Below are 15791 nucleotides of genomic sequence, written 5' to 3' on the forward strand. Positions count from 1 at the left end.
CAGATCCAGGCATGGTGGTACACACCTTTAATCTGGGTCACACCTTCTGCTGGAGACCTACATAAGGACACTGAAAGAAGGAAGATTTGCTCTTCTTTCCAGATTTCATTTACTTGCCAGCACATCCGTTAGAATCTACTTCTACAGAAGACCAGCCGAAACAACTAGCTTTGTGAGACTGAGTAACTACTAGATTCTTGGACTTATAATTCATAGCTGACTGTTTTTGGGGAGTTGGACTACTATTGACTGTAAGTCATCATAATAAATTCCTTCAATATAGACAAACATCCCATGCATTCTGTGAGTCTAGAAATCCCTAAGACAGGACCCTGTTTAACTTGAACCTGTGCTGACCTTGTGTATGCTGTTCTAGTTCCTGTGAATTCAAATGTGCAGCAATCATGCTGTGGCTGGAAAACATTGTTTTCTTGGGGTCATCCATTTCCCCGTCTCTTATAATCTTTCCATCTCCTCTTCTGCAAGAGTGTGTAGTATCCTTCCCTATACCTTTTGATTGCTTTTAGTTTAAAGTATGTTTTGTTGAATCCTAAAATAGCTATGTCTGCTTAGCCTTGAGTCCATTTGCTTGGAATTTCATTTTCAATCTTTAGATCCTAAGATAATATCTACTGATGATGATAGGGTGTGCATCTTGAATGCAGCAGAAAGATGGACTCTGTTTTGAATTGAATTTTCTGGTCTGTGACTTTTTTTTTTCTTTCTTGAGACAGGGTTTCTCTGTATTGCCTTGGCTGTCCTGAAATTCACTCTGTAGACCAGGCTGGCCTGGAACTCAGAAATCCGTCTGCCTCTGCCTCCCAAGTGCTGGGATTAAAGGCGTGTGCCACCACGCCCGGCTGGTCTGTGACTTTTTATTGGGGAATTGAGACAATTAATATTGAGAGTTATCAATGAGTATTGTTTATTGATTCTTGTTATTTTGTTATTGTGTGGAGATATTCCCCTTTCTTTAGTTTACTGGTCTGGGATTATTTGTTTGTTTTATTTGATATGGTGTAGTGCCAGGAAAATGTTAGCCATCCCCTCAAAAGGCCGTTCTAATGCAATTACAGTAAGGCCTTTTTATTTGAGCTAGCTTGGGCCCCTCAGTGCACCAGGACACTACTGTCTTGCATGATGGTTTTGGTGATGAGGAGTCCCAAATGTCTATTGGCATAAGACGTTATAGTAAGCGGCAAGTAAGATTGTTGTTCCCAATCTATTTGGGAAGTTGCAATGGCTTTTAACATAATTGCCTGGTGTTGGGAGTCATATTATAAATTTAATTTCTATTTCCCTCTGCATTACTGGTCATTAGGCAGGGGGTGGGCTTATAGGGTGGGGATATAGATCTATTGTGGTTATAACCTGGGGATGTTGTTGTTGTTCAGGGTGTAACCTATATACACAGGTCTTGTTGGGGGTGAGCCTAGAGACTGGAGCTAGGTTCGGGTTTTGTTGGGGGGTAACTTGGAAACCAATGCGAGGTGCATGTTAGTTTTCCTTAGTTCAAACTTAGGTCAGGTTGTCTAAAATGGAGTCTGAATTTAAAAGATTTGGCCTCCCAATGTTTAGCTCTTCAAACTGAAGTTTTCCTTTTAGGTTTTTGTTTTTGTTGCTGTTTTGTTTTGTTTTGTTTTTATTAGAGCTGGATTTGTAGATAAATCCTGCTTAGATTTTGTTTTATCTTAAAATGTTTATCTTCCTCATTTATTGCAGTTGATATTCTTGATAGGTATAGGAAGTAGTTTGTGCTGATACCTGTGGTCTCTTAGAGTTTATAAAGCATCCACCCAGGACATCTGACTTTCAGAGTCTCCTTTCAGAAGTCAGGTGTTATTCTCTAATAAGTCTGCCTTTGTATGTTACTTTTTTCCCATTGCAGCTTTTAATATATATTACTTGATCTGGTATCAATAGTGTTTTTATTATGTGTTGTGGGAAATTTCTTGTCCTGTTTATTTAGTGTTTGGGATGTTTCTTGTATCTTTATAATCATCTCCTTAAGGATCTAGAAACTGGACTCGGCTACGGGCTGAGACACACACAAGGGAAGTGATCGTCGCCGGAGCCAGATCGTCTGACTCGGGACCCCCGCGAGGTATGCCGTCCCAGAAGACCTTCAAGCAGCGCAGGAGCTTTGAACAAAGAGTGGAAGATGTCCGGCTCATCCGGGAGCAGCACCCCACCAAGATCCCAGTGATTATAGAGCGATACAAGGGGGAGAAGCAGCTGCCGGTCCTGGACAAGACGAAGTTCCTGGTACCTAATCACGTGAACATGAGCGAGCTCATCAAGATAATTAGACAGCGCTTGCAGCTCAATGCTAACCAAGCCTTCTTCCTACTGGTGAATGGGCACAACATGGTGAGTGTGTCCACGCCCATCTCCGAAGTGTACGAGAGTGAGAGAGATGAAGACGGCTTCCTGTACATGATTTATGCCTCGCAGGAGACATTCGGGACAGCTATGGCTGTGTAAGACTACAACAACGCCTAATGGTTGTTAAGCCCTTACCAAGGCAAAAAGGGATGTTACCAGCAGACGCTGGACGGCTCACTACCCACAGATGAGAATGTAGGCACCCACATAGGGTATTAGGAACTGTTCATCAGCCAGAAACTGAGCTCCGTGCAAGTGCACTCAGCTTGGAAACTCGTCTAAATTAGGCTATTTTGTGTTCAAACTTTAGGAGTTTAAAAATAAAATACTTTTTGTATCCTAAGTTGCCAATAAAAAGATCAAGTTATTTTGACATTTTTCTCCCTAGTAGGGACTTAAAACAGAAGAGCAGTGTCAGGAGCAGTCTCTTCGTGGGACCTGCTGCCTTCTCTAAAAGGGCTTCCACTCAGGAGAGAAGTCCCTTTAAAGGCCTAGGTTGCCTAGCAGAGGCCCCCAGAGGGCTCTGGCTTTGCCCTAAACAGGTCTGGTGTTATAGGATATAGCTCTAAGCCGGGTCCTGGTCCTGACCCCAGTCACACCCTTTCACTTAGCAGTGCAGGGACATGTGCTCGCTGCTGTCTAGATGTTACCACACACACCTCTGCTGAGGCCAGGTCTCTGCTTGTCCAGGGGTTGTTGATCCAGCTTAAGAGACTGCAGAGCTAAGCGTTTCTCTCCTGGTTTGAATTTTGTCTGGTCCATGCCTGCTTCAGGGAGAGCAAGCAGGTGTGCAGTGCTGGCTTTAGGATGTGGTTGTCAAGTGATAGACTGGAAGTCCAATGCTCTGGACTTGGCTCACAGCTCTTTGTTGGTGTGTAACTGTCTTTGTAAGGGCGGTTCTGACAGCTGTTGAGATTTCCCCATTTCATGTCAGTACATATATGTCAGCTGTGAGGACAACAGCAACAGGAGACATGCTCTTGATAGACATGCCACTTCAGCTAAAGCTAGCCTCTGCTTCCTGCATGTGGCCTGCTGTGTGACACCAGGCCATCCCTGGTCACTCACTCACTCGTGGTCTGAGGATCTCAGAGCTGCCTGCTGTCATGGACTGAAGCCAGCATAGCCACTTCCCAACTAGCTCCCCACAGGCACCCACCTTCCCTGCATGCAGCTGTCTTTGCTAACCCTCAATGTTATTTTACACTGTAAATTCTCACTGCTCTGTCTTGTGTAGGTTGTGTGCGTCATTATGTCCCTGGTTTTTATAACTATGGTTCGATCAGTAAGGATTCCTGTAATACTGCTTTAAAGATACTGCTCGGAGGGTGGCCTCCATTATAGGTCACCTGTTCACTCTGATGTGCTAAGTCAATAAAGGCACAAGTGAATCTTTAAAAAAAAAAAAGGATCTAGATACTGTCTTCTATGATTTTGGTTGAAAGTATTTTCTGTGCTTTCAACCTTGCTTTTTCCCCCTATTATTATTTCTTTTCATTAATTTATTTATTCACACCATTTCCCCATATCAGCCCCCTAGTCCCTCCTCATACATACAACTCTTCCCTATTCCTCCTTCCCTTATCCTCTGAGAAGTGAGCACCCCCCTCACTTATACTACCTCACCTTAGGCCAAACAAGGAGGCCAAGCCAGGGGAACTGGATCTACAGGCAGGCAACAGGTTCAAGGACATCCCCTGTTCCAGTTGTTAGGGGATCTGTATGAAGACCGAGTTGCACATCTGGTACATGTGTTCCACTATTATTATCTATTTTGTCTTTTCATAGCATTCCATATTTCCCCATAATTTTTGCTATAGACTTTTATTATTTTTAACATTTTCTTTGACTAGGGTATCCATTTTTTCTACCTGTTCTTTAACACCTGAGATACTATTTTCCATGTCTTCTACTCTGATGTTGAGTTTCCTCTAAGGTTTCTGCTAAGGTTTTTTTGTTGACTCCCTAATTCTTTCATTATCACTTTTATTTCAAATTGGGTTTTTTTTTAGTGCTTCAATTTCTTCATTAAATTCTATTTTTCACATCATGAATAGTTTCCATTCAACTCTTTGTGCTTTCATAATAACTTTTAGATGTGACCTCTTTTTTAAAGGAGATAAGCCCATTTTCTAAGCTGTGGATAGACACAGTGGTAATTATATAAGTCATGTCTTATATCTGGGAGATTTTATGTACACTCGAGTGTGTGTGTGTGTGTGTGTGTGTGCTGTAAATCCAAAGATGAAAGAAGAAAGATCATTCACCCAAATCATGGCCAAATTAATTTTAAAAAGCAATTAATTAAAGCAAGCTTTTTAATTCATGTGCTCGGGCTGCCTCCCCCTAAGGTAGGGTTTGAGAAGTCAGTAGCAGATGTGAAGGAAACAAGGCTTTTATACCTCAGGAGCAGGGGAGTTTCTAAATGGGGAAATATAGGTGAATTCACAAGAGCAGAACATAACAGGTGGTCAAAAAAAAGTAATCATGAAAGGTAGTCTTAACAAGGTAGTCATAAGTAGTCTTATAACCCTTTGAAACAAAGGTAGGATTGTAAGATGGCTATAAGTAACTTTTGAAAGGAAGGCATGATTGCTATTGCTGAGACAGACAGCATGGAACCATTTATAGTTAAAGTTACAGATTGGGAATCATCCAATATGGAGGCAGGCTAGTTCTCTCTCTCTCTCTCTCTCTCTCTCTCTCTCTCTCTCTCTCTCTCTCTCTCTCTGTATAAAATTTTAATCTCGGTTATATCTTTCTGCTGGATGTTTAAAGTCTTGTAGGTAACCAAAATTATTCTTTGTTTTTGTCCTGTTAGGATCAATTGTAGACCGAGTCCTTAGGGGATCTGTATTGACTGGTTTTTTGTGTCAACTTGACACTAAAGTTATCAGAAAGAAAGGACCCAAGGTCGAGCAAATGAGATCCAGCTGTAAGGTATTTTCTCAATTAGTGATTAACAGGGGAGGGCTCAGTCCATCCCAGGGCTGATTTTCTTTGATTCTATAAGAATCCAGGCTAAGCAAGCCATGGGAAACAAGCCAGCAAGCAGCAACCTTTCATCACCTCTGCATCAGTTCCTGCCTCTAGCTTCTAGCCCTGCTTGAGTTCCTGTCCTGATTTGCTCCACTGATGGATTATAATATGAAAGTGTAAGCCAAATACACCCTTTTCTCCCCAACTTGTTTTTTGGCCATGGTGCTTTGTCACAGCAACAGAAACCCTAAGACAAAGTCATTTGGTCTTTGGAGGCATCTCTGACTCCTCAAGCTTTTCTTTACCATCTGTCTATCTATGAGAGAATAAGTTAAAGGCCTTGTTTAGCCAGGCTCTATCTGTCCATAGAAGTACTGAGAGAATTTTTCCTCTGAGTTTCCCTCCTTTTCATAGATAGGGTAGTGATTAGAATTAACTGAGTGGGCTCTCCATGTTCTTGAACAAGAGAACAGGTGACTTCCTACAGTTCCGGAATCCTTATAGGGTTGGTTCACAGTCCCCTGGGGCCTCACTGATCTTAGAGGGCAAGGGGAAAATAGTCTCTTTTAATCTCTATAAGCATGTTAGAATAACCTACAAGTATGGTTATTAAATACCTGAGACCAGTTATATCAGCCTGTAGGGAGATTTGCTTTAATTCTTTCCCTAATTCTTTCCCTAATTGTTGATTGGCTAACATAGAGGACAAAAGCCAATCACTGAGCAAAGATACGGAGAAGAGATTTTCAGAGCAGGACAGGAAGAGAAAGATGGAGCATTAGTAGTCAGACCAGGCACAGGCTGAGGAGATGTTGCAGACATGTAGGTTTCCGGAGGCACCGATAGATTATGGTCTCTGCAACCTGCGGAGGCCACGGAAGTTGGGGCAGGATATTCTTCACCCAGCAGTTGTACCATCTGGCTGTTTTTTGTTTGTTTGTTTGGTGTTTTGTTTTGTTTTTGTTTTTTGCTGTTTCGAGACAGGGTTCCTGGCTGTCCTGGAACTCAATTTGTAGACCAGGCTGGCCTCAAACTCAGAAATCCGCCTGCCTTTGCCTCCCAAGTGCGCTACCACCGCTCGGCCTGGCTGGTTTTATAGTGTTAAAACTGTCTGGTGTCTTCAATTTGTGGTATTAAGTTGGGCTGGAAGAGGAAACGGGCAGCTGGAGGAAGGGCACGAAGGAACAGGCAGTTTTCTCGAGAAAAACTTAAGCTAGTTATTTGTTGGAGCTGAGCCAGCCTGGGACAGACACTGACAGAGCTGGCTCTGGGGTAGTTGGCTGGTGAGAGAGTGATTTCAGAGTTCTGGCTTGGCAAAGCTAGTCGAGATAGAGACCGCCCGGTAGAGCTCGGGCTGGCTAAGATGAAGCACACACCGGGCAGACACTGGCAGAGTTGGCTGCCAGTGATACAAAACAAAATAAAAGTAGGCAGGAAAAGGTGTTTGAGAAAATGATGAACTATCATAGGGTAATGCAGGAAAGGTTCCCAGCTAAGGTGTAATTTCAGCTGAATATCTTATAGAACCAGAAGAGGATGCCATAGAGGTATTTGCCGCAAACATAGCCGATGTTCAAGTGAAGGAAGGGCAGAATTTGCAGCAAGCCTGGCACTGCCCCTTATGAAATCAAAACACTGTGACTGTAGCAGTTACATGCATCCCATTGGCGGCTGTCCAGGAAGTGCTCCCCTCTGACCTGAGTAAAATAGGATGTAGGGTCATTTGTAGTTCAGTCAGTGTGCTACTGCAGAACTCAGGCTTCTTAGGACACTTCAAAGCCTCAGAGTAGTCAAGCTGGCTGCTCTGGGTGCTAATCCTTTAATCAAGGCAGCTGTGGCAGCACTGAGGCTTAAAGGACTGTTAGGGAGGCAAATTATCCCCACCCCCAACATCTTCTCTTTCCTAACAAAAACATTACAGTAAAGGAGGTGTTTACAATAAAGTCTTTTCACTATCATAAACAGTGATTTTGTACTTAGTACTATTTAACTAAGAATACAGTACTCCTATTCCAGTGCCCTTAGTAAGAGCTGATTCCCTTCTAACCTTTCTCAGTTGAAGGTTTAGTGTATGCATTGTCATTAGTGTAAATGAAGCAGGAGCAGAGAGAAGGCAAAGTCCAGACTGAAGAAAGGTACTCCAGTGGGAAGGACCAGAAAAGAGAAATATGGACCCGGATTGTCCTAATATTACATCACTTGTTTTATGTAAATTCTTGCTGTTCGGAGTTCTGTCTGTTATAGATACATTTTTAAAATCCATTCTCTTGCTGTTGAGTATTTTTGTTTAAATTCTAGTTCACGGCTATTATGATTCTAGTTTCCATGGCCAAAGCATAATGAGAACAGTGTTGGCAGTGATGGCTGGCTGTGTGTAAGGAAATATGGTATAGCTCTGAGACAGGATTCCATTATGTAGCTCAGGGAGAAATGGAACATGCAGTTTCCCTGCCACTTATCCTTCCGATGATGCCGTAACCAACCTTGCCTGGTATAAGTTACTTATATTGTTTATATAGCTTTAATGAACATTACTCAAATGTTAGGGTAGATGGGCTAACTAAATTCCCACCAGCCTCCTTTGAATAATCTCAGCATTTATGATTGCTATCATTTTCATTTTAGCTAAATCATGTCTGTATAATAGGATTTTACTGTGACTTTTTAAAAAACATTTGTCATAATTTAAAGAGTTTAACATTGTTTATTGATCACCTTTCTCTTCTTTTGTGGAGGGACTAAACAATTTGCCACCCATTTTCCAAATCATTTCTCATGATTTTTGTTGATATACTTTATTTGATATGTTGGGTCCAGGAAATTGTCATGTATACATATACCAATCTCACTTAAGCAAGCAGTTTGGTGAACACACACCGTAATACTGAATGTCTGGGATCTCAAAATGAACTGTAGTCTTAGTCTGCCCTCAGGGTAGGCCTTTTTATGGGGGAAAAAAAAAACAGCTTCAAAAGTTGAAAGTGCAAGAAGGGAAGCAGTTGGCTCTCAAAACAAATTATTATCAGCTAACCTTTAAGCTGATTGGTCCCGAGTAAGGTAAGGGAGATGGTGGAGGGGTGTTGAACAGAGCAATTTCAGAGCATATTGATAACAGAGCGTGAGTATTATAATCATAACTTTTTGGCTTATTAGCATTTTTCAGTGTCAGCCACAAAAACCACAGCCTGGTGGTCAGCTCTGAATCTAGATATTTTAGACACAATAGTTTATATTGACCTTTGATTTGATGATAAAGCTTTGTGGAATTAAGATTAGCAAAACTCATAAAGAACATTCAGAGCATACAGAACAAAACAGAGTATGTGGTCAGGATGTCCTTGAGCCAAGTCACTTTTCTATGTCAATGACTGGCAGGCATGTTACAGCAACAATATGAAATAGCTGGCAGGCATGGAACAAAATGGTTACAGCTGCTCTGGTGGGGAGGGTTGGGAGGGGTAGTTCGGACCATAACATTTGTTTTTATCTAGTTTGATAAATATTAGCACTATTATACTTAATGTGTTATAAGTTATAATTTTGCCTATGTCTTTTTAATTTTTTGTGCCCAAGGCTTTTATGTTCTCCTCATTGATTGAAAAGTTTCTATTCTTCTGTTTTTAAATTAAAGCTATTGATTATTTAGAACCAAAATTCTAACGAAGAAATTAGTAAGAGATTGATCTGGACATAAGTTTGGAAAGCAGAACAATCTGTAATATTGCAAAGTAATGAATGAAGGCCATTTAAAATTTAGAAGTGGGTGACTTGTTATTCTGTGAGATGTGATTAAAGGTAAAGACTGAGTATCATGACAAAAATACCCAAGCATTCTGTATGAGAGACTATTTGCCATTTATCTGATCATTTGGACAGTGTAGGCAGGAGGACCAGACATACAAGGTCATCTCTGGCTACATGGGAATTATAACAAGATTGAGGGAAACCCTGTCCTACATAAAATGAGCCAGAAGTAAAACTCAAACTCCTCCATTGCCAAAACAGACAGACAACCCACTACAGACAAGTATATTCCAAAGCATGGGAAATAACAGAGTGTTCAGTCAAGTCCACATTTTCTAATTCAAGGAGTCCAGGTTAACAATATTGAACTATATTGTGTTCTACAAACCAATGCTAATGAAAACTGGAGACATGGGTCAGTGACATTATTCCTAGGACTCAGGAGGGTCTGGGTTCAATTTGTTATGATGATGATGACAATGACAATCTGATATAGCAATGGATGATAAAGTGTTTACGGAATATGAGACAACATTGATCACACAACTGAACAAGGACTGGTGGCTAACATTAGATAAAAGTATGAGACACAATTTACCAGAACAAAATTCTATACCTAGTAGCAATATTGACCTCAAAAGACAGATACATGGGAGCTGGTTCCTAGTACACACTCAAGGATGGTGCCTATGTCAGGACTTCAGTCTGAAATCCCAGACCAATAGATCATGAGACAAAATCAGTGGCCAGGCATGCCCCCAAAACTCCAATGAAAGGCAGTGGAGCCAGAATTTTCATTAATCTGTGTTTTGTACACATGGCAATTCTGAGACTGATGTCAGATTTCTGTCAAGACTCAGCACTGACAAATGAGCTTGGGTGTTCTTTGCACCATCATTAGCATTGCTTTGAAGACCCTAACCACCTCAACTGACCTCAGAAGTAGTTGGTTTCATTTTCTTTTTATTGCAGGCATATTTCTTTTAATGATTCCAGTAAAATTAGGCATTAGGAAAACAAAAGTAGAAAGCAGCTGAGGCAACTTGTCTCTTTAGTACTTAAAAGTAGTAAAGGCTTTGGACTGTGTGCATGTGTGTACATGTGTGTCTACGTGTGTGTGTGTCTACGTTGTGTGTGTGTGTGTGTATGCTGAGATGGTCTCTCTGTTATGTACTTCTGCTTGTCCTGGAACTCACAGAGCTCTCTACCTGCCCTGCCTCCTGAGTGCTGGGATTAAAGGTATGTGCCACCACACCTGGCTCAGGATAAACAAGCTGAATAAAGAAAGTAGTAGCCAGCTGGGTGTGGTGGTTGGAGACTTTAATCCCAGTACTCAGGAGGCAGATATAAGATTTCTATGAGGTCCAGCCTAGTCTGGGCAGTGTTTTGAAGAGAGACCCTATATCAAAACAGACAAAATAGAAAGCAGTACTAAATAACGGGTCCTGTAGTGGACTTTCCCATGGCCTATTTTGGCAATCCTCTCACTACACTGTCACACATCTTCATGGCTTTACTTGTCACAATGAGCCACTCCCTTGTGGAATTCTACTGTGGGAATATGTATTTTCTGATTACTCACAACTCTAACAATGGTACTCTCAAAAACTTCAGAAAGGAATTTAAAAAGTGGCAATGCTGGTTCCAATGTGTGGTGACATATGATAAAGTTCCAGCTGAAAAAGACAGAGTCCAAGATCTAGTGAGATTGGTCACCATGAGAAGCTATGACCCTTGGTCAGAGAGAGGATGATTGACTGAGCCTCTACAATTTTTTTTTTTTTTCAAGACAGGGTTTCTCTTTGTAGCTCTGGCTGTCCTGGAACTCACTTTGTAGACCAGGCTGGCTTCAAACTCAGAAATCTGCCTGTCCCCACCTCCCAAGTGCTGGGATTAAAGGAGTGAGCCACCACACCCGGCTTCCAAATAGCTCTTGTACTTGGGGAAGTACTAATACGAGATTATGAGACCATGTTTCAGAAAACCAATGTTTGGTACAACTAAAAACAAAGATTTACTTCATTGGGGCATTCAGAGGGATCTTTTTGTTCCTGAAAAAATGTAAATCTGAATTCCTTTTTTTTTAATATTTTTTTTATTGGATATTTTCTTTATTTATATTTTAAATGTTATCCCCTTTCCCAGTGCCCCCCTCCTGGAAACACCCTATCCCATCCCCATCCCACTGCTTCTATAAGTGTGTTCCTCCACGTACCCACTCACTCCCACCTCCCCACCTTTGATTCCCCTACACTGGGGCATTTCTCCACTCTTCATAGGACCAAGGGCTTCTGCTCCCATTGATGCATGACAAGGTCATCCTCTGCTATATATGCAGCTGGAGTCATGTGTGCTCCTTTGTTGATGGCTTAGTCTTTGGGAGCTCTGGGGTTCTGGTTGGTTGATACTGTTGTTCTTCCTATGGGGTTGTGAATCCCTTCAACTCCTTCAGTCCTTTCTCTAACCCCTCCATTGGGGACCCCACACTCAATCCAATTGTTGGCTGAGAGCATCCAACTCTGTATTTGTAAGGATCTATTAGGCCTCTCAGGAGACAGCTATATCAGACTCCTGCCAGCAAGCATTTCTTAGCATCCACAATAGTGTCTGGGTTTGGTGACTATATATGGGATCAATCCCCAGATGGGACACTCTCTGAATAGTCTTTCCTTAAATCTCTGTTCTACATTTTGTGTCCATATTTACTCTCGAGAGTATTTTGTTCCCCTTTCTAAGAAGGACCAAAGCACCTTTAGTCTTCCTTCTTCTTGAGCTTCATGTGGTCTGTGAATTGTGTCTTTGTCCCTGTCCTGGCATTCCCCTACATTGGGGTATCAAGCCTTCTCAGGACCAAGGGCCTCTCTTCCCATTGATGTCCAATAAGGAAGAGAGGCTGGTGGTTTGGTGAACAGTGGGATGGTGGATAGCATAGGGAGTTTTCAGAGGGGAAACCAAGAAAGGGGATAACATTTGAAATGAAAATAAAGAAAATGTCTAATAAATAAATTTGTTGAGTATTTTTGCATCAATGTTCATAAGGGAAATTTTTCCTCTTTATCTGGTATTTGTGTGGTTCGGGTAGAAGCATAATTATGGTTTCATAGAATGAATGAACTGGATAGTGTTCCTTCTGTTTTTATTTTGTGGAATAGTTTGAAGAGTATTGGTATTAGGTCTTCTTTGAAGGGCTGATAGAATTCTCTAATAAACCTACCTGGTCCTGGGCATTTTTTGGTTGGAAGACTATTAATGACTGCTTCTATTTCTTTAGTGGTAACAGGACTGTTTAGATGGTTTATATGATTTTTTTAAAACTTTGGTACGTGGTATCTGTCTAGAAAATTGTCCCTTTCTTCCAGATTTTAAATTTTCTTGAGTATAAGCTTTTGTAGTAGGATATGATGATTTTTTTTGAATTTCCATGGTTTCCATTGTCATGTCTGCCTTTTCATTTCTGATTTTATTAATTTGAATATTGTCTCTATAACCTCTGGTTAGTCTGTGTAAAGGTTTATCTATCTTGTTAATTTTCTCAAAGAACCAGCTCCTGGTTTTGTTGATTCTTTGTATAGTTCTTTTGTTTCTATTTGGTTGATTTCAGCCCTGAGTTTGATTTTTTTTTTTTCCTGCTGTCTATTCCTCTTGGGTGTATTTGCTTCTTTTTGTTCTAGATCTTTTGGAATTAAATTATATTAGAATTAAGATTCATAATAATATAAATTCAGATATCAAGAAGGATCAAAATAGGATTAATTTTTCTACAGCTTTAACATTAGACATGGGTCTTTAAAATGTTTGTATTTAGGTATGTAAAGGATTAATGACTTAGTTATTAGGGTAAGAACATAGATCTGTATATAATTATACCATATTTATATAGCGAAAAGTAGAATAATAATGTGTAATTCTAGCTGGGCAGTAGTGGTATATGCATTTAACCCTAGCACTCAGGAAGCAGAGGCAAGCAGTGGAGGCCACCCTGGTCTACAGAGTATATTTCAGAACAGCCAGGGCAACACAGAGAAACTATGTTTGAACAGCCAAATATGTATATAATTCTAAGTTGGATTAAAGTAAAATTGACCAAGGGACTCATAAGTGGTTATGATATGAGCATGATTTACCAGGAATGACATGAAATGTCAATATAGAAAAAAAGCAATTTCTCTTGTAATACCTATGTGTTATATTAACATATCTATATGTTACTTCTATAATGTATATAGTGTTTTAAGTACTTTATTAATAAGCATTTATTTTTTTTAATTTTGTTTCTTTGTTTGCTTGTTTGTTGAGAAAGGGTTTCACTATGTAGCTCTGGATGGTCAATTCAGAGATCTGTCAGTCTCTTCCTCCATATTGCTGGGATTAAAGGAGTATAACACCACCTCCAACACTAATGAACATACTGGCTGTCCTGGAACTCACTTTGTAGACCAGGCTGGCCTTGAACTCAGAAATCTACCTGCCTCTGCCTTCTGAGCGCTGGGATTAAAGGCATGCGCCACCATGCCTGGCATAAAAATATTTTCTAATTTTATCTTGTACAAAACTGATAGCGTGAGTGTGGCCCTGCACACCTTTAATCTCCACATTGGGATGACAGAAGCAGGAGTTGGTGTGAGTTCCAGACCAGCCTGAGTACCATGGGAAGAACCTGTCTTTTTTTTTTTTTTTTTAATAAAACTTTTGTTGTTTTAAGATTTATTTATTTCATGTATGTGAGTGCACTGTCCCTGTTTTCAGACACACCAGAAGAGGGCATCAGATCTCCATCACAAATGGTTGTGAGCTATCATGTCATTGCTTGGAATTGAATTCAGGATCTCTGGAAGTGCATTCAGGGCTCTTAACCGCTGAGCCATCTCTCCAGCCCAGAGGAATCTGTTTTAAAAATGTGTATGAAAATTTATTTATATAGAAACAATTATTTCTATTCTTTTAGAATGTATTTAGAGATAATGCACCATAAAGAAAAATGGGTGGTATATAATGTTGATATAAAAACATCACTGAGGTAATGTGTATGCTGAGTAGTTAGTTGTGTCTTTGCTCTGTATACATAGAACAGAATATTGAATCATTCTTTATAGACAATTCTCTTGTTTTCTGATTTTGGTTTTGGAGACAGGGATTCTCTATGTAACAGTTTGGATGTAGTTGAACTAGCTCTGTAGACCAGGCTGTCCTCGAACTCACAGAGATCCACTAGCTCCTGCTTCCCAAGTGCATGAGATTAAAGGTGTGTACACCACACCTGCCTTATAGACAGTTTTTGGGTTATTTTGGGTTAGATTATCTGATGATTATCTTATCTCTCTCTTTTCTTACATAAAAGGAGAATTAAGTGAGATAGACGCTGCCATTTCCAGCAACTCAAGACTTGTCTGCATCTCTGCAGTGAAGCCTTTAGGACAAATTCTACAACCATGGAGGAGCCTTCAAGAAACTCATTTTCAAGCCAGACTTTGATAGTGAGTACTTAATTCACATTAATTGTAGATTGTTCATCCTTGTCCTTTTTCTTTGTATTTAAACCTCCTTAATTTAGTGCATAGTTGTACTTGACATAAGTCGATGTCCTTTGAACAACTGTTAATACTTGATAATATTTGCTGGGATAAATGTAAAATGTACTCATCAGTCTAAAATGACCAGACTTTGCTCTGTTGTCGGATGATTTTTGACCTTGTATGAATATCTAATGTTCTTGTACAAAATAGTGTACTTTGACACTAGAGATGCCAGTGTGTCACTGAGGTAGGTTTGGAGCATCAGCACACAGTGACCATAACAAAGAAAAGAGTAGCATCCTTAAAGGAGGATGGAGGAAATCTGTGTGTAACATGTTTTATAGAGACTCTCAACTTCCTATCCTTGATAGTCACATGAACTAGATATCCTAAAAGCCTGGGAAATAGAATCTTTATTGGAGCAGTCTTGGGAAGCTAGGCCATGCTGTGATCTGAGATCTAGTTCTTCCGAGAAAAAAGTTGGTAGAAGATACATAAACTTTTTTTTGGGGGGGGGTAGGAAAGGGTTTATTGAGATCAACTTTTTTTATTATTATTATTTGTTTATTTATTACTAACACTTTGAGAATTTCATACAATATATGTGGGTCATAAACACACCTCACCCAACTCCACCAAGATCCAAGTCCCTTAACTATTCAAAAATTTGTGGCCTACGTATAAAGAAAAATAAACCTATAAACTCCAATTTAAGGTGTCCATTCACCATGGATTGTATGGCCATCAGCTGGAGAGCTAGAGTAGGATCACACTCTTATTTATTTATTTAATTATTATTTTTTACTCTTATTTTTTATTAGGTATTTTCTACATTTACATTTCCAGTGCTATCCCAAAAGTCACCCAGACACCCCCCCCAATCACCCCCAATCCCACTTCTTGGCCCTGGAGTTCCCCTATACTGAGGCATATAAAGTTTGCAAGACCAATGGGCCTCTCTTTCTAATGATGGCTGACTAGGCCATCTTCTGATACATATGCAGCTAGAGACATGAGCTCTGGGGTACTGGTTAGTTCATTTTGTTGTTCCACCTACAGGGTTACAGACCCCTTTAGCTCCTTGGGTATTTTCTCTAGCTCCTCCATTGGGGGCCCTGTAATCCATCCAATTCTTTTTAATGAGATCTTTCCATCTTCAGAGATCTTCTT

The 15791-nt window shown here is 40.3% G+C and overlaps 1 protein-coding gene and 1 pseudogene across 1 annotated transcript in view; both read left to right on the top strand.

Annotated features, from left to right (window-relative positions):
* The first annotated feature begins 2106 nt into the window (after nucleotides 1–2106).
* On the top strand, nucleotides 2107–2504 carry LOC110302550 (annotated as a pseudogene).
* Nucleotides 2505–5412: 2908 nt separating this feature from the next.
* The window catches only part of LOC110302547 (methyl-CpG-binding domain protein 3-like 2B), a 13875-nt gene continuing 3496 nt past the window's right edge, over nucleotides 5413–15791 (top strand). The window contains exons 1-2 of the mRNA XM_021173356.1: nucleotides 5413–5540; nucleotides 14447–14582. Coding sequence (XP_021029015.1) covers nucleotides 14538–14582 — 45 coding nt within the window. The 5' untranslated portion in view covers nucleotides 5413–5540; nucleotides 14447–14537. The remainder of the gene's footprint in view (nucleotides 5541–14446; nucleotides 14583–15791) is intronic.

Source organism: Mus caroli, chromosome 9 (assembly GCF_900094665.2).
Source record: "Mus caroli chromosome 9, CAROLI_EIJ_v1.1, whole genome shotgun sequence".
NCBI classification, from domain to species: Eukaryota; Metazoa; Chordata; class Mammalia; order Rodentia; family Muridae; genus Mus; species Mus caroli.